Raw genomic sequence first — 20,055 nt, 5'->3', positions numbered from 1 at the left:
ACCCAGAAAATGTCAGCTGTCTGTTAAAGTAGGAAGCCTCTCTCTGCATCCCAAATGGGAAAAATGCTGACAACTTTTTTTTTTCTTTTTTTTTTTGTGTTTTTTTTTTTTTTTTTGCTGACAACTTTTAATTTCAAATTTTATGAAGGTGCCTCTGCATTAAAATAAGATTATAATATTAAAAACAAAATCAAGAGTGGTTTGTCTCAGGGTTTGTTGAGTGTGTTTTGTGGGGTTTTTTTTCCTATTTATTTTGGCTGCATTGGGTCTTTGTTGCTGTGCACAGGCTTTCTCTAGTTGTGTCGAGTGGGGCTACTCTTCGTTGTGGTGCGTGGCCTCATTGCGGTGGCTTCCCTTGTTGCGGAGCACAGGCTCTAGGTGCGTGGGCTTCAGTAGTTGCAGCATGTGGGCTCAGTAGTTGCGGCACGCAGGCCCTAGAGCGCAGGCTCAGTAGTTGCAGAGCTTGGGCTCTGGGGCATGCCGGCTTCAGTAGTTGTGGCTCGCGGGCTCTAGAGTGCAGGCTTAGTATTTGTGGCACGTGGGCTTAGTTGCTCTGTGGTGTGTGGGATCTTCCTGGACCAGAGCTTGAACTCGTGTCCCCTGCATTGGCAGGTGGATTCTCAACCACTGTGCCACCAGGGAAGTCCTGTTGAGTGTGCTTTTACAGGAGTGTTTATTTAGTACTTTTTTTCAGTTAAAAACACTTCATTGGACATAAAGAGACAGTAAGCTCCAAGGATGTAGAAAAGCTGAAACTACTGTTGTACACACCATCCAGCTTTGCTTATTAGCCTTTTACACTGTTCATTAAAATGAATCTTTTCTAATTTTTACTCTATGAGAATGAAAAATCTGTGGTCTTATGGATCTTCCCACAGTTGATGAGAATAAGGTCTTTGAAGCTTTTAAATAGCCTTGGAAATAGAAGGAAGGTGGGGCTTTCTATTACATTTTTTTTTTTTAAGAAAATTTCAAATTATTTTGAAGAATTGCCATAATCATTGTTTTTTCCTTTTGGTCACTTACATTTTTTTTTTTCCCCTTAAGTATCTCTGGAAAATATCTGTATTAGAATGTAATCATTTACTTTTTCCTTTTCTTCTTTACTATTTCATAGTAACATAAAACCCATTATTCTTTGATTTCTTTTTTTTTATTCTTTAGTGGCTTACAGAAGAGATGAAATGTGGTCTGAGGGACGATATGACTATGAAAGACCTCCAAGAGAAAGAGTACCTCCTCGAAGTCACCCCAGTGTAAGTTATTCTTACCTGTAGAATAATTCAGAACCAAGTGTCCAAGTGAATTTTGTCTACCAAAAGCTAGTTGAAATGTAGATAGATCAAGCTTATCTTTTAAAAGTCAAAAGTTTGAAAATGAAAGGCAACATTTTATTTATGTAGAAAATCTGTATTTTATATTTCTTGCTTAAATTTCTAAAAGGGAGTTAATTTGTGAAGAAAATTTGAGGTTTGATAAAGCTCAGACCATCAGTTAACAAAGAAATATTTGAGCACCTGCTCCTACTATTGGCTGTCGCCTGTTTTTCTATATTCCTAAAAATGTTTGCAAATTGGATATATGAAATTCTAAAGTCGGAGGAGGTAGGCAGTTTCTGCTTTGCTGTTCTACTGCTTGTCTCTTTGTTGCTCTGGGAATTGATAATTTTGAACCAGTCCTTTTCTTTTCTAAAGGAGCTTGCTGTTTTGCTTATTATTGTATTCCCAGCACTGTGTATAGTACCTGGCACATAGTAGGAGCTCACTGTTTATTGAATGTATGTATGCTCTCTTGCTCTCCTCAGAATCCTCTATAGAGACCCAAGGGAGGGTTTGGGTAAGGTCAAGAAGCTGTCAATCTTATTAAACTTTTGCTTAGGCCCATTCTAAGCACCAAGGGATTGGGCTCATGGTGATGGTATATGGGTATATTATGGATTCATTATACACTATCAAAGGGCACAAATATTAGTTTATATGTTAGTTATTTTTTGTATATTTTGTAAGTAAATCCTACAACCCACTTAAATGGGTGATATCATCTTCATGGTTGTCATTTGGCCTAGGTTACAGCTTAGCTTGGGGTTGATCTAAAATGAATTAAGTTGGAAAAAATGAAGAGGCCGTCCATATTTCAGAAGGGGCAGACTTAATTATTACAAAATGTCATTTCTTTCCAGGTTAATTAATAGTCTTGATGTTTCTAATCAAAATCTCAATTTAAAAATTTTTTCAGCTTGATAGAATTATTTTGTAGTTTACCTAGAACAAACAAGTGATAGATAAACAAGGTGTAGGACTAACACAGGGATGGGAAAAGGGATGAATTTTTTAAAAAATATTTTTTTAGGTCCCTTACTCTCCCATAGATATATCCCATTAGAAATTTGGGATACTTAAAAGAATTTTGTGTGGTTATGCCATTAACTGAATATATAGTTGGGTTTGTTTTACCTTTTTTTTAAAAAATTAATTTATTTGTTTTTATTTTTGGCTGTATTGGGTCTTCATTGCTGTGTGCGGGCTTTCTCTAGTTGCAGTGAGCGGGGGCTACTCTTCGTTGAGTTGTGCGGGCTTCTCATTGTCGTGGCTTCTCTTGTTGCAGAGCACGGGCTCTAGGCACGCAGGCTTCAGTAGTTGTGGCACCTGGGCTCAAGTGGCTCGTGGGCCCTAGAGTGCAGGCTCAGTAGTTGTGGTGCACGGGCTTAGTTGCTCTGCGACATGTGCGATCTTCCTGGGCCAGGGATCGAACCCGTGTCCCCTGCATTGGCAGGCCGATTCTTAACCACTGCCCCACCGGGGAAGCCGTACTTTGTTTTTGATTTTGGGTGTTTGCCTTTTTTTTTCTTTTCTAATTAGATTTTTTTTTTAATGTAACACTTTTACATGGCTCCAAATTATAAAATAAGGTAATTTAGAGAGGGAATGACTTACTTTAAATGGAAATTTATTGTAACTATCTATTTAACTAGTACCTACTTACTATAAGTGAGGTATATATCAACTTCCTAATCTTCAAAACAATTCTGAGTGTTAATGGTACATTTCTAGAATGTAGTAGAGTGTTTTAGAAGCCTTAAAATGTAGACAGAGATTTATATACAGAAATATAATTTCAGAGAACAATGGGAAATACTCATGATAAAATCATGGGGAAAGTTATGACATAAGGCTTTTAAGACACCATTCTGCATTATGTGTGCAAGCTGTGTTATATGATAGAACACACTGCAGTGCGAGTTGGCTTAAAGAGCTGTTAAAACTGGAAGTTGAGGGACCTGCCCAGAGGCTATTGCTTATCAAGGAAGCTGGCTTAAATATGCTGGGGGAGGAGTGAGTTTTAAGATGGGAATAATCAGTTTATCAGTGTCATAAAGACCAATAAGTAGGGCCCTCTCTATCATTGTCTGTGTGAGAATGGATTTGAGAAAGCTCATAGCTAACAACCTTTATTTTTCTCTCAAGTAAGAGGTGGCAAGATCATCTATTGAAAGTGGAGGAGATAGAGGGAGACTTGAGGCCATTGAAGCCATTGTAGGTATCTCCTGACTAGAGATGTTTAAAAAGACTGTTGCTGAGGGGCTGTAAGCTTATGTACCTTAAATTTTATAGGGGCACCAATCTGCAGGATTGTGTACTTTATTATCTAAGTAGCCCAGGTTGGGAGTAGAGAAAGCAAGTTGTATTGATTTAAGATTCCAAAATGAATGGTGGATCCAGGGAGATAAGGATATTGAAGAATTATTGAGGCGATATATGGAATGGGCTGATTAGGAAAGGGAATAAGGCTATGAGAGGGACAATGGATTGAAAGAAGTAAGGGGTTGAGGGACAGGAAAGGCTTAATGAGGTTGAAAACCAGGGTATGGTGGAAAGATAAGCAATCGGTATTTTGGAATGTAGAGTTTCCAAGATGGAACAGTTCTGGGTGACTGAAGTTCAGTATATGGTGGTGGGAATGAGGGTGGGTGAAGGTTATTGGAGTTGAGGTCAACAAAACTTTGAGGTTAGATTTTGGATCAGTAATCTAGATTAGGGGCTATCAGTTCTCACTGTACATTACCTAGAGGGCTCTTAAATACCAGTGAATGGTCCCTAGATAATTAAGTCATAATCTCTGTGGATAAGATCTGGACAGTAGTGTTGTTTAAAAGTTCATCAGGTGATTCCTGTATGCAGAGTTAAGAAAGTCAGATTGTAGCTGAACACTGAAGTTGCTGATGATGACAGGTGAGGTAAAGATGACAGGTGAGGGAAGTCCTCAATGAATGAGGATATTGTAGTAAAATTTAAACAAACCCAAACGTTTTCATTTTTTACCTTTTGTGTGTGTGTAAAAGTGAAACAGGCAATTTTCATAATTTTCATCAGTGGTAAGCAGATGGGGAGGTATGTTTTTACCACAAGTGCCCTTAAAATCAGACTAGATGTACTCAACTGTAAGTGCCTAAAGGTAAATCTCACTTCCTTAAGTTCTCTGGCTGCTAGGTTTCTCCTAGATGGGGAGGAGCCCAGACTGCTTTTCTCCTTCTGGAGCGTGGAATGTGCCCAGAACTTGTCCAAGTTCATTCCTCTGGTCTCTCTTCTTTTAATTCCATAAGATTGGTCTCTCCAACCGCCCCCCCACCAATCAACTTCTGTTACTTTATAAATCCTTTTGTATTCCCACATCCCCCCTCCACAAGACTCAAGACACTACATTTTTTCTGGTGAACTTGGTCTTATTATGGTTAGTAATTTAAAGCCTTCCTTTCCTTTCGATATGTTATACCCCTTTGATGGCTCTTGGAAAATTATCCCTTTGCTTTTTATGTTACACCTACATTTTAGTTAAAAAAGCGTAGGTTCTTAACCTTTTCTGTGCCATGATCCCTTTAGCAGTGTTGTGAAACCTATGGATCTCTTCCTAGAATAGCATTTTTTCTTTTTTTTTTTTTCCGGTACGCGGGCCTCTCACTGTTGTGGCCTCTCCCGTTGCGGAGCACAGGCTCCAGACGCGCAGACTCAGCGGCCATGGCTCACGGGCCCAGCTGCTCCGCGGCATGTGAGATCCTCCCAGACCGGGGCACGATCCTGTGTCCCCCGCATCGGCAGGCGGACTCTCAACCACTGCGCCACCAGGGAAGCCCTAGAATAGCATTTTTAAAACTGTAAAATAAAATACACAGAATTAAAGGAGACCACTTATATTTGAATATAATTATAAAACTATTAGAAACCAAATTTGTGATATAGTAATATATACTTCTTTTAGTAGGTCATTAGCTATCAAACAGGAACTAGTGGTGGGGATTTCATTGCTGTGTTTTCAAAGGAGTGATGAGTGTAAATGATACTTTGAGGTATCTGCAACAGCTATAATATGAACATAAAAATATCTGTGATTTCTGTTAGTGGTGAAGCCACAGATGCTGCTTTTGCTATTGTGTTGTTTGTCGCCTACTTTTAGGTGAAAAAGTAATTTTTTATTCACATCTGATTTCAGGGACTGACAGAATTCTTGGGTTAAAGTGTTTAAGTGACACTGGAACTAGAAATGTAAATCACTAAAGTTGTAATTCTGACTTTGGATCTAATAAAAACATAATAAAAAGTTTAAAAATACTTGTTTACAAAGCAGAGATCATCTAATGTTATTTTAAAAAGTATATTGGTGTATGACATTGATATGTACAAGAATGTTCCCAAGCAGCATTATTCATAAGAACTCCAAACTGGCAACAATCCAAGTGTCCAACAGCATGGATAAATTAATTGTGCAGTTATACAGCAATGAGAAAGAATGGACTGCTTGCCATATGCAACAGCAATACTGGAAGAAAGAAGAGTGTGTCCTGTATGATGCCTTTTATACAAAGCTTCAAAACAGGCAGAACTAGCCAGGAGAGAGGTTACTTTTGGGAGACAGACAAAGAGCACAGGAAGGCTTTTGCCATGCTGGGAGTGTTCAGTTTCTTGATCTGGGTGGTAGTTACACAGTGTGATTACCTTGTGAAAATTTATCCAGAAATACATTTACGGTTTGTACACTTTTTTATGTGGCTGTCATACCTAAATAAAACTTTACCTAAAAGTTTGAAAGGACAGAATATATATATTTTTCTAAATGTAAAACTTTAGCTAGTCCTTCATAAAGTGAGAACCCACTCTCATTAGTGTCTGGGATAGACAAAGTTAATGTTCTATTTTATTTTGTATGTTTGGGTTCTGTTCTCTAACAACAAACAATTTTACTGCATTTCTCTTTTTTTTTTCTTACTGTTCCCTTTGTCCCATTCATTTCCAGTTCTGATACATCAGAAATGTGTTTGAGAAACTATTGCTATGACATAAAGTATGACATCAAATAGGGACTCTAGAAGGTACCTACTACACTAGTATGACCTCAGTTATAAAGCAACTATTTTGTGAGCTTCTAGCTTTGATAAACCTGGAAGGCAATTGGACACATGTATTTTGGTGCTGATGTTAAATTACACTTAATTTGAGTATTGGAAAGCTTATCCTCAATGTACAACTTGACAAATATATCAATTATTATTTTAGCACTTTAGAGCATTTAAAAGTTACTTCTGTGTCAATAATAAGTTACTTTTAAGGTGCTTCACATAAATTTTTATTTAGTCTTAAACTTGGGTAGATAAATAGGAGACTTAAGCTCAAAGAAGTATACTACACAGAATCTGTGTATGTGTAAACATACACATTCCTTTGTTGGGAGGACATTGATTGTCACCCAACATCTACATTTAACTTCTAGATGTCTGTAAGGCCTTTACTTTTAATTTTTTAATTTTATTTTTAAAAATATTTATTTACTTATTTGGCTGTGCCAGGATAAATAAAGTTGCAGCATGCAGGATCTTTAGTTGTGGCATCTTTAGTTGCGGCATGTGGGATCTTTAATTGCGGCACACAGGATTTAGTTCCCTGACGAGGGATTGAACCTGGGCCCCCTGCGTTGGGAGCATGGAGTCTTAACCACTGGACCACCAGGGAAGTCCCTGTAAGGTCTTTATTTTTAAAACCATGCTTTTTACTTTTTAATCTGTAATTTCTGTGAGCTTGGTTATATGATTTTGTAGCCTTTTTCAAGTTTTGTAACAATGGCTTTTAGATACCAGTAAATTTCCAGTTGTGGAAGTCTGCCTTGTTAGCTTGATAGGGAACAGATAGGTAATGTGGAACATTTTAATGAAGTTGCAACATAAAATGTCCATTTTCCATTGGCTTCTTTCAGATTTTTAGAGATGTTTTTAAACTTTTTCCAAACTTTTTAAAGTTTGGAAACTAGGATCAAAACACTAGCAGCTTATATTTGGGGCACTGTAATGTAACTGGGACTGAAGCAGTCCTATCTGCTTCTACCTGCCTTCTTCTGTTCCTTTAACAAATGCATATTAAGTAAAAGATTTTCTAATCTTGGTAGCAGTAAGAATTGTAAAGACTGAGGGTAGTGATGAGCAGCAACATTTTTAAAAAATTTTATTTTTTGGGAGTTCCCTGGCAGTCCAGTGGTTAGGACTTGGAGCGTTCACTGCCATGGCCCGGGTTCAAACCCTGGTCGGGAAACTAAGATCCCGCAAGCTGTGTTGTGCGGCCAAAAAAAATTTTTCTTTAAAAAATTTTTGTCACATATAATTAGTTTTGAGTTACATAATTAGGTTTTATAATTAAGTAATTACATAACAATATTTATTTCCTTGGGTTAGTTGAATGTAGCTCCTCTTCTTGTCATTGGTTATTTCCCTCCTGGAGACTCTAGCCAATCAGAAATCAAGTTTTTAGTGAATTCAGAACATGAGTTTGTTAATTTCTAAAGTCTTATAGGTAATATATGGGACATATATTTGTTCCATATATTCTCATATTTAAATGTACCCAAGATAAAATCAGACATCTGTTTTTAATCCAACTTGAAATAATCAAGTCTACTTCATTTAGCAATTCAGTTATATACATATTCCAGATACTGTTGCTTAAAGTATATTAATGTGGAAATATTCCTTTTCTTCCCACTCTTATTTCATGAAACACTTTTATTAAAAGTGTGCACATGCATAATTTAATTCTTTTTATGCCCCGCATTTTACTGTTTTACCTAGTCAGTGTTCCTGTAAATTTACCCATGTAAATAAAACTTTTTTCAGTATTTTATTATGAAAGTTTTCAAACCTACAGCAAAGTTGAATTTTATAGTGAATATCCATTTACTCATCATTTAGATTCAACTGTTAACATTTAACTGAACTTGTTTTATCATGTCTTTATCCATCTGTCTGTCCTTTATGCATACACTTAACCCATCAAATTTTGGGGATGCATTTCAAAGTAAACTGTGGACAACAGTACACTTTACATTACCTACCTAAACATGCATATCATTACCTAAAGTGCAATGTTTTTTTTTTACAGTTTACTTGAAATGTGAAAATTACATACGTGAAATACAAAATCTTAAGTGTTCATTTGCTGATGTTCGTTTGTGTAGAGCTGCCCTAGGAGGTGTTTAATTTTTTTGGCTGGCAGAATTGCATGAACTTAACTTTATTTTTGTTGTCACTATTTCCAGAGAGATATGACCAATTCTTGGCTACATTCTGTAATATGTTCTAATTTTCTTTTTTTTAAAAAAATTATCTTATTTCATTTATTTTTGGCTGCATTGGGTCTTCGTTGCTATGCGTGGGCTTTCTCTAGTTGTGGCGAGTGGGGGCTACTCTTCGTTGTGGTGCACAGCCTTCTCATTGTGGTGGCTTCTCTTGTGGAGCACGGGCTCTAGGCATGCGGGCTTCAGTAGTTGTGGCACGTGGGCTCAGTAGTTGTGGCTCGCAGACTCTAGAGCGCAGGCTCAGTAGTTGTGGCGCACGGGCTTAGTTGCTCCGCGACATGTGGGATCTTCCCGGACCAGGGCTTGAACCCCTGCCCCCTGCATTGGCAGGCTGATTCTTAACCACTGCACCAGGGAAGTCCTATCCTAATTTTCTGGGGCAGTTCCAGTTTCAGATATTTGACCCATTATTCCCGAAAGCCATAGAAATGACCCAGAAAAATCAATATTTCATTGAAAATTCAGTGAGTGAATTAAACCAATAAGTGCTACAATACAGAGACATGTCATAAAACATGAAGGATCAGAGTGAGGAAACCTCAGGCTTTTGAAAGCAGAAGTCCACCAGCCTGGTGGATAATCAAATTTTTTAGTTAGGTGTGGTACTTTTCTAGTAAAAAGCATGTGATGCCAACAGGAGCGTAAAATTGAGATAGCAAAGTGGAATGTATATTATGTATGTGGTGCTTGCTGTGTGCCAAGTACTGTTCCAGGTGCTGGGAATAGAGCAGTGAATAAGACCAAAGTTTCTGTGCCCATGAAACTTGCATTCATACTAAGTTGATTGTGTCAGGAAATAATGGCATTGAATAGTTACATGTACCATTGTACTTAGTTGCTTTGTTGGTAGGTTAATGTTTTAGTTGTTTTTGACTTTTTATAAGGGTGAAAGTTAAGTATATGAAAGTAAACAAAATGATGTAATGAACTCCCAAGGACAAATCATTCAAATGGTAATTATCAACTCATGGTCAATGTTGTTTTGTCTATGCCTTCACCACTTTCCTCCCTCCTAGATTATTTTGAAGTAAATCCAAAAAGCCTTATTTCAAATGAAAATATTTCAGTATGTGTTCCTAAAAGATAAAGATGCTTAAGGGGGTGCTTATATATTAAGATTTTTATTTTAAATAAAATGTTTTTGTGTTAAAATGGGTGCAAAATATATTTTAAGGACAATGGAAAATAAATGTTTTTAAAGAAATGTAATCCTCATAATCTGTACTCAGTTAGTAATGAGACTAAACATTAGTATGGGAAATTTGATGTAATTTATATATTGAATCAAAGAAAACATCAAACTTGGTGCTTTTACTTAACTAAAATGAAAGTGTTTCTCATAACAGGTAGTTATATTAAATTGGAATTTATAGAAAATGAAGAAATAATTCGTTGTTTTGCAACAAGACACAATCACCATTTCAGATTTCAAAATTGCAAAACTAATTTGATATATATCTTAATCTGATCAGATTTCTATTAGCACAAGCAAATTGTGAATAGTACATATTTCAGAAATGCAGACAGCCTTGTGGTAGGAATTGTCTCGTCTCTAAGGTAATGACAATTACAAAAGTGTAAAAAACATAGAACTATAACTTTTCAAAAAAATGGTTAAGTTTATATACATGTTTTTGCTTTCTACGTCCTGCCAGAGTGGATAAATGATTAAGTAAAATGGGTTTTCAAATTTATTGTTTTTTTTTAATGAACTACATATACTTTTTATTTTTGGTCTGACTGATCATACCATTAACACTAACTTTGGAGAAGCAAATCCGATGGATCCATCTGCATTTTAAATAATAGAAATGTTTCTATTCCATTGAGTTTATTTTTTAATTAATTGAAAATGATCCTGTTGTCCTTAAAAACCCTCTATAACATATTCTTCATAAGTCATAATTTTTATTTCTGGTTTATGTATTATGGTGCCATTGTTTTCCAAAACATTTCTAAAAAGGAGGTTCCAAACATCAGTATCTGAAGCCTTGTGTACTTCCATTAGCATTTAGGAAGGAAAATTACATATTTATAGCTTAATGTAAGATTTGTACAAGAATTTCAAACAGTGGTGGTATTTCCATTCAGATCTGGCTTTGTAAGTAATATAAAATACTGTTTGAACTTTCTTAATAATATAAGCTTTTGAAAGAGAAATTCTGAAATCTTTGCCTCTCATCATGGATTTTATCAGAAAGAAAAAAATTCTTGAATGGTATATCTGGATGAGCTGTGAACTCTCTGAAAATACAGTCTTGCTTTGTCACAGACTCCTACAGTCATCTTCGTTTCCTTAAATCTTTTCATAGAATGAGGGAATTTTCTTTAAGATTAGATGCCTACAGAGCAGAGATGGTATAATGTTACTTACATTTGAAGACTTTCTCAAAACATAAAGGAAATGCCAGTTTCATCTTCATTGGTAGATGTAAGAACTGTCATTAGGAGATTTTTTCTTTTGCTGATTAACAAGTTTGGAATGATTATTTTCATTTGTATTATTTTGTAGAAACAATTTGTTAAATATATAACTAAATGTGACTTGAGTTTTACTGCTTTGAAAGTTTTACCGTATACATTTTAAAATCCTGAAATAACTTTGTAGTAATTTGGGGGAGTTGAACACAGAAACAGGCTGCTTGGTAAAGTAATAAGCTGTCTATTAATAGAAGCATTTAGGCGTATATGCTCACCCCGCCATCCCTTCACCAAAGCATGTACAAACAAGGGTATTGTGGAGTGGAATTTTATGGTGTCTTGAAACTGGAGAAATCAGTGATTCTAATTTTATGTATAATAAATCTTAAAATAGAAAATGCTATAAATTGTAATGTTAATTTTGGCTTAATGCCAATTTTTTAAAGAAACTCAGTATTTGTTTAGATTTAATTGAAATCTCTGTGAAAGATAGTGTTTAGAAGAAAGAGTCAATAAATTCATTTGTGTACTATATTTTATGTAATCATACAGAATATATATTACAATCTAATGTCTAACATACTAAAGAAGGAAACCAAGTTGTATCCCCATGGAAAAAAATTAGGTGGGTCATTTTAACTGTCAAATAGATATGAACTATTGATTTTATTTTTTCCTAGCACATTGACAAATTTCCTACCCATTGGGAAATTTGAATTGGATGTAATTATTTATATCTGAATAGTTGTAGTTATTAATGCTAAGAAGTAATGTAAGGAAATAGACACTTTGAGGAATTTAGTGTTTCACTTAGACTTGCAAAAATAGTAATCAAAATAGCAAACATTTTTTGAGCACTTAGTGTGTCCTGCTGTGCTAAATGTTTTACAATTTGGTTTTTATTTAATCCTTACAACTCCATGAGGTAGGTACTAATATTAATCTCATTTTGCAGATAATGAAACTGAGACTTAAGGTGGTAAAATAACCAGCCCCGAACATTGGGCATTATATTTTGGTTTTTCATTTTGTCAAATTAGTTAACTGATATTGATCATATCGTATACTTAGATAGCTTGCCAGTTTCTTTTACATATACTTCATCTGATATTGATAAACATAGCAAGATTGCTTAAGACCAGATTGTTTACAGATACATGTTCTGTAGCTCTCCAGTTCTTCTTGTTGATAATCATTTTTGTTTAGTTATTTTACAGCAGCTTCTTGTCTAAGACAGGTGTTCTCCCTCTGTCCAGTTTCCCAACTCCCACTAAGAATCCATTCAGCTGCTAAAACTTTAAAACATTAACGTATTACTTTGAAAATTAGTTCAAATTTTATAATGAGTTTTATTTTGCTTCAAAACTCGTGATGTCAAAGTCTGTCCTCTCTCTAGTGCTGCTGGAGAAATGGCAAAATGTTTTCTCTAGATCTTTCTAGCTCAGTATTACCTCCCTGTTTGCTGTTGGTTATGTGTAAAAATCTTATATTTCTTCTGAACAGTACTTCAAACACAGTAGACCAAAGATGTGTGCTACCTTAAATGGTTTTACTTATAAAATTCCTAGACAGTTAGGGATTAGAGCTACTGTAACATTCTCACTTTTGTAGTTTATTTTTTATTAAAACAATAATATTGTACTTTTTCTTTTACTTATGATTGTTCTTTTGCATTGCTGCATGTTACTTTAAACACCTGGCTTTCTTCATTGAACAGTTTTATTTCCTTTAATTCATGTGAAGACCTTACTATTAGTTATATTCATGTTATTTCATTAATGCATTTTTGTTTGTTTATACATTTACTCTATTTGATTAAGGATAAGAACTCCTGTGCTTTTTTAAAAACCTTTCCAAAACCAAATAGAGAAGTTAGTGATTTTTATATATTTCTTTTTGTCTGTTTTAGGATGGCTACCGTAGAGTAGTTAATATTGTGCCAAAGAAACCACCACTGCTAGACAGACCTGGTGAAGGAAGCTACAGTAGATATTACAGTCATGTTGGTTACCGAGAATATGACGAGGGCCGCAGTTTTTCTCATGATCGAAGAAGTGGTCCACCTCACAGAGGAGTATGTAAATTTCCCCCATGTACTAATTGTTATTTTTTATAAGTTTAAAAAATCATGTAATTTTTGGAATTTATGGGACTGGCCATGAAGGCAGTTGAATAAACACTTCCTGCTTGATGCTCTGTTGACTTGCCTGCTGGAGCTGTCAAATGGGAACTGGTAGTCAAGAATCTTGGGGTGCTGGACAAAGTGGGTAAGCCCTCTGGATAGCTCTATCTAAATTACATTAATTCCAACTAGCCTGCTTTTTTATCCCCTAAATTGGCAAGGATTTGCAGAACCAGATAAAGGTAATCTTATCTATTGCTTTTGTATTCAATAAGTGATAACCAGGTAGCTATCTTTTACTAGATGTGCCCACTTACAGTTACTTTATTTTTATCATGATGAAATGCTGTGGGTAAGGTTGGGTTAAGGTTGTTGAGACTCAGTCTCATTTTTGTTATTATTAAAGTCTACTTCCTAACTCAGATTAGAAAGCCCTCAAAACATTGCCTTTCCTATAATAAGCACTTTTAAAGTGTTAGCCGTTATTGCTATTATTATTATGTTTTTTCTCTTGATCATCTTTAGTAATGTAGAAGTATATATTTAATGTTGCAATAATCTGTTATTGAACTTGATTAAACTATTCCTTGATGCACTTCCTTTGACCTAGCTTGCATGTTTATAACATTCCTTTGCTAAACCATTTTCCTACATTTTCTCCTTCCCTTCTATATAATGTTGTAATTAACAGTACATATTCAGACATTGCTTATGATAAATTTGACCTCACAGTAGCCATTGGAATTAGTTTCCTTACTTTACACCTGAGGAAGTGGAACTAAGGTGATTTACCCAAGATAAGTATGTATGGGAGTTTAGTTCTTTTACTACCACATCATCGTGACCCTTGACAATTCTAAGGTGGCAGTGAGACTATTCAATATTTTCTTGTGTTTGTTTTTAAGTTTGGGGTGTTATAGCTTCCTTACTTCTCAATAGAATTGATTTTTATTTTGTTCAATTTTAAATGTCATGCTGTTCCTTTAGGAAGAAGGGTTTGGTATTGAAAAGTAAGTACTATGTGTTATCTCTGTTTTAGAAATACTGGATTTTGCCATCAGAGCCATTCTTCCAGGTAGTCTCAAGGAGAAACAGTTTGGCCTTTGCATAAACAGTCGTTATCCCTCTTAGGAAAACCCTGTGGCCATTTAGTGTAGACAGGGAATTTTGGATTCATTGGACCAATTTGCATTTGAAGCCGTATGGACAAGATTTTTTTCTAAAACCTTGCAGCATAATAGTGCCTCAATAATATTTTTTACTATTGTTACAAATTGTGTTTATTCGTACTTGACACATTTTCTCTTTAAATTTTCTTCAAACAAACAAGCAGGCCCACTTGAGATCCTTAGGATTCTCATGACGCTAATTCTTACCTAGAGTTCAGTTAGTATAAAACAAACTGCTTACTTGATCCAATATTCTATTATAGCTATTGAGTTTTTTCTTTTGTTTGTTAATAGTTTAATGTTGGGAAGGAAAATGATGAATACATTTTACTTCTGTAAGAATAGAGTACGTGATGCTAAAGAGGAGGATGAAGATAGTATTTATTTTAGGTGAATCAGTGTTTCTGATTGTAGGTAATGCACATGTTACAGTTGTCCCTCGATATCAGGGGATTGGTTCCAGGACCCACCAGGATACCAAAACCTGAGGTTGCTCAAGTCCCTTATATAAAATGGCATAGTATTTGCATATAACCTATGCATATCTTCCATATACTTTAAATCGTCTCTAGATTATTTATAATACCTAATACAACATAGTGCTATGTAAATAGTGGCTGGCATGCAGCAAATTTAAGTTTTGCTTTTTGGAACTTTCTAGAATTCCCCCTTCCCCAGTATTTTTGAGCCGATGCAGAACCTGTGGGTATGGATGGCTGATTGTACATTGTTCTTTGTATAATTTTAAAGTAATTGAGTATGGATTACCATGTGGTTCTTTTATATGTATCTTTTCCAAATTTGTTTTAGAGGACAAAGTGTGCTTTCTTTGATTAATTTTAAACTTAGTGCCACATCTTGTTCTAATATAGCTTATCAGTAAGTGTTGATTTCTTATTATATTGTTTCCAGTTGTGGTTTTTAATGGGAGGTAGGTTGAGAAAAGGAAACTTGAACAAGAAGAGTGGAAAAGTGACAAGTTCTTCATTGGGCTTGAATATGAAAATTGCTGAGCAAACTTGACAGAGGAAGAATAAAATGAAAGGTTGAGAAATGTGTGCTTGGCTAAATTTAAATTGAACCTTTGTTCTCGAACAGACTTTCTATGTTGTGAATATTGGCATGTGCTTTTGGTAATAAGGCTGTTTGGGCCTACCAAAGAAATACTTTAAGTATTTTAATAGAGATAAATGGTACCACAGGTTCTCAGTCTACCAAATTAGTTGTTGAAATGGATGACTTGCGGTATCCTTTTTACTTTTTTATGCCTTTGAAGCTCAGAGAAATTTAGAAAGGTGTCTTTGCCCTCATATTATTTTGGTCTTAGAGACTAGTTTCCAGTAGTTCTGTTAGATACATATATACCCTACCTGACCAAAATAATGTAAATGAATATCTAAGTAACGTTTTTCTGTTATAGGATGACTCTGGCTATCGGTGGACAAGAGATGATCATTCTGCAAGCCGACAGCCTGAATACAGGTAAAAAGATAAAAATAACATAATTACTTTGATATTTGCCTCACTGAGATGTCTGCTATTGAAATCTAACCTCAAGGCACATCAATGAAATATTTAATAGGATTTAAAAATTTCAAAGCAACTAGCATTATATTCTTTTTGTGACTGTGTAATATATTAATGGCACTAATAGCTAGTGTTCTGTATCTCTTGGCATTTTGTAATTGGCAGTAAAAATATATATTTAAAAATATTTAAACTCTTGTTATATTCTTCTCTAATTATTTAATTATTCTTAATGAGTCATGTGGATTATAAGGTATGTATTTGCTTAATTAGAAAATAAGGCATTTTTTCCAGGAGTATCCTTCTTGAAAATATTTCAGTCATTACAAATTGTCTCCTATTAAAAAGCATCTCTCAGTTGCTTTATCTTGATCAATTAAGTTCTTTTGGGAAAATGCATTTTCGAAGGACCTCGATCATTGTTAGCTTTGGTTACTTAATAGAGGCATTTGATAGAATAGTTAAAAAAAGATGGACATTTTTAACCAGGTTGATAGTTGTTTTTTTAAATGATTTCACTCTGGTAGTGTTGGAAGTTGTAAAAGCAGCCTTTTAAAGATCTCTTATAGACTGTCAGACAAGAACCCCAAACTCATGGAGAACGGCAAGGAGTAACTGCCACAGCTCCATAGGTGCCAGAAGTAGACAGCTGGATTCAGTGGATAAGGGCAGTTAATTACTCATAGCACAGCAGACGGAAGGGGCATCAGCATGGCAGTATTGGTTTCCTGCCCCCAGGTCCCACAGGGTGATGTGATTGGCAGAGATGGTGGCTATGCGTTGCAGCTAAGGAACCCAGAGTTAAGTGATAGGTACCTTTTGTTGCAATCAGGAAGCAAGCCAGTCCTTTCCCAGGGAGTAAGCAGTCACATGGTAATTATGCTGTGGTCACCTTGACCTGTTGAACTGTCTCTTGACCAGTTACAGAAACTCTTCAGTATCGCTGGATGGTTAGGTCTTTCAGTTTGGTATGTATGGCAGGCATGTACAAGGACGTTCAGAACTCATGGCAGACTGCCTCTCTCAAAAGAAGCAACAGAGATAATAGATGCTGAAAAATACTTTGATAAAATGTAACACTCAGTAATTATAAAAACTGTCAGCCAGCTAGGAATAGAAGAGAATTTCCTTTATTTGATAGGCATTTGCTATACTGAATGGTAAAGTTAGAAGCATTCTCCTTAAAACCAGAACAAAGCAATAATGCCTGTTTTCACTGCTTCTATTCATTATGGTAATGGTCGTCTCAACACCTTCAGTAAGACAAGAAAAATGAAGGTTAAGGGTTAGAATGAAAGAAACAAAACTATTTACAGATTGTATAATTATCTATGCAGAAAATCCAAAGGAGTCTATAAACTATAGAAATACTAGGATATTAGCAAAGTTCAGTATAATAAAATCAACTATCAGCAGCATAAATTAGACAATGTAATTTAAAAATACTATAGCAGGGACTTCCCTTGTGGCGCAGTGGTTTAGAATCTGCCTGCCAATGCAGGGGATACAGGTTTAAGCCCTGGTCCAGGAAGATTCCACATGCCACGGAGCAGCTAAGCCCATGCGCCACAACTACTGAGCCTGCGCTCTAGAGCCCGCAAACCACAACTACTGAGCCTGCATGCCACAACTACTGAAGCCCGCATGCCTAGAGCCTGTGCTCTGCAACAAGAGAAGCCACCGCAATGAGAAGTCCACGCGCCTCAACGAAGAGTAGCCCCGGCTTGCTGCAACTACAGAAAGCTCATGCGCAGCAACGAAGACCCAACGCAGCCAAAATATATATATATAAATTAATTACAAAAATACTATAGTATGAAAACTATAAGGAGTAATAAGAATAAATTTAACTGAAGTGTGTGAGACCTATTTGGATGAAATTACAAGTCATTTCTAAGGAACATTTTAAAGTCCTGAGTAAAAGGAGCAGCACAGCATCTTTGGCTATGAAGAGACAGTATCACAAATATGTCATTTCTCTTCAGATTCAGTTGTGAATTCAATGTGGTTCCAGTCTAAATTCCAGGATTTTTTTTTTTTTTTGCATAGAAGTTGGCAAACTGATTCTAAAATTAATATGAAGAGTGAGGGGCCAAATAGCAAAAATAGTACTGAAAAACGTGTGAAGACTGAATATGCCATATATCAAAACTTATTAAAGCTGTAGTAATGTAAACAGTGAAACAGAATAGGGAATCTGGAAGTAAACCTAGATATTGAAAAACATGTGAAGACTGAATATGCCATATATCAAAACTTATTAAAGCTGTAGTAATGTAAACAGTGAAATAGAATAGGGAATCTGGAAGCAAACCTAGATATGTCAAGGAATTTAGGATATTAGTAATATTGAAAATCAAATGGGGAAAGAATGAACTTTTTAATAAATAGTACTGGGACAAACTGCTATCCACTTGGGGGAAAAAAATGTGAAATTGGAAGCCTGGCATGTCAACATAAATAATCTGATATAATAGAGACCTGAATATGAAAAGCAAAATTAAAAAAAAAAAACACAGCTTTTGGTTAGATTAGCTAATGGTTTATATTTCTCCCTAAATAAACAGCTCTTTTGTTTTTTGAAACAGCTCTTGGATTATTTTAATTCTGTTGTTTTTCATTGTTTAAAATAAGAGTTTCTGTTTTTATCTTTTTTCTTTTTGTCTTTTTTAGCATTTTTTTCCCTGTGCCTGTGTATAATTTTACATAAATGAAATAAAATCATATATGTGACTCCTCAGTCTTAACAGCTATATTAACAGCTTGGTGTATATTCTACTTTTCTCCATATTCATAGGCATTTGGGGTATTTGATTTTTGTTAATGAGATCATGTTACACACACTTTTCTCTAAGTTGCTTTTCTCCTTCAGAGGCTTATGAAAATCCCTCCAAGTTATTTGGTTTACCTTTAATTTGAATGTTTTTAGTGGCCAAGTAATGTTCCATTTTGTGGCTATACCAAATAATTTAGTTGTTCACCTATTGATGAATATTCATGCTGTTTCCAATACAAAACAGTGCTGCAATAAATCTGAGTACATAATATCTTTAAGAAACAGTACTTTGGTTTCTATGGGATAGATTGCCAAAAGTGGAGTTTCTGGGTCAAAGGGCATATATATTTTAAATTTTAATAGATGTTTCCAGTTTGCTTTCTAAAAGCCTAAAACACTTATGCTTTCATTTTAAAAATCTAATATTTTTAATTCAAGTTTAATTTGTTTTTCTTTTTTTTCTTTTCTTTTTTTTTGCGGTACGCGGGCCTCTCACTGTTGTGGCCTCTCCCGTTGCGGAGCACAGGCTCCGGACGTGCAGGCTCAGTGGCCATGGCTCACGGGCCCAGCCGCTGAGCTGCATGTGGGATCTTCCTGGACTGGGGCATGAACCCGTGTCCCCTGCATCGGCAGGCAGACTCAACCACTGCGCCACCAGGGAAGCCCTGTTTTTCTTTTTTATTTCTCATTGGTGAAGCAGTTTTTGTTTTTTATTTTTTAAATTTTTATTGAAGTATAATTGATTTACAATGTTGTGTTAGTTTCAGGTGTACAGCAAAGTGAATCAATTATACATATATCCACTCTTTTTTTTTTTTCAGATTCTTTCCCCATATAGGCCATTACAGAGTATTGAACAGAGTTCCCTGTGCTATACAGCAGGTTATTATTTATCTATTTTATATATAGTATTGTAAATGTCAATCCCAACCTCCCAGTTTAACACCCCCCCCGTCCACTGGTAACCATAAGTTTGTTTTCTACATCCGTGACTTTACTTCTGTTTTGTAAATAAGTTTATTTGTACCCTTTTTTTTAGACTCCACATATAAGATTTAGATTCCACAAATATGATATTTGTCTTTCTGTGTCTGACTTACTTCACTCAGTATGACAGTCTCTAGGTTCATCCATGTTGCTGCAGGTGGCATTATTTTGTTCTTTTTTATGGCTGAGTAATATTCCATTGTATGTATATGTACTATATCTTCTTTACCCATTCCTCTGTTGATGGACATTTAGGTTGCTTCCATGTCCTGGCTGTTGTAAATAGCGCTGCAGTGAACATTGGAGTGCATGTATCTTTTCGAGTTATGGTTTTCTCTGGGTATATGCCCAGGAGTGGGATTGCTGAGTCATATGGTAGTTCTATTTTTAGTTTTTTAAGGAACCTCCATACTGTTCTCCATAGTGGCTATACCAGTTTACAT

General features: G+C 35.4%; 1 protein-coding gene across 9 annotated transcripts in view; it reads left to right on the top strand.

The window, feature by feature from the left end:
* Positions 1-20,055, top strand: part of PPHLN1 (periphilin 1) — a 141,568-nt gene that overhangs the window by 12,849 nt on the left and 108,664 nt on the right. For 6 of the 9 annotated variants that reach the window (XM_060166524.1, XM_060166525.1, XM_060166523.1 and 3 more), the window contains 3 exons: positions 1,165-1,256; positions 12,941-13,105; positions 15,743-15,804. In XM_060166524.1, the coding sequence (XP_060022507.1) occupies positions 1,185-1,256; positions 12,941-13,105; positions 15,743-15,804 (299 nt within the window). In that variant the 5' untranslated portion in view covers positions 1,165-1,184. Of the gene's footprint in view, positions 1-1,164; positions 1,257-12,940; positions 13,106-15,742; positions 15,805-20,055 lie in introns of those variants that run through there. The other 3 variants (XM_060166527.1, XM_060166528.1, XM_060166526.1) reach the window with 1 other exon arrangement.

This window comes from Lagenorhynchus albirostris, chromosome 11, assembly GCF_949774975.1.
Source record: "Lagenorhynchus albirostris chromosome 11, mLagAlb1.1, whole genome shotgun sequence".
Taxonomy (NCBI): domain Eukaryota; kingdom Metazoa; phylum Chordata; class Mammalia; order Artiodactyla; family Delphinidae; genus Lagenorhynchus; species Lagenorhynchus albirostris.
This window is presented reverse-complemented; position numbering and strand designations above follow the sequence as displayed.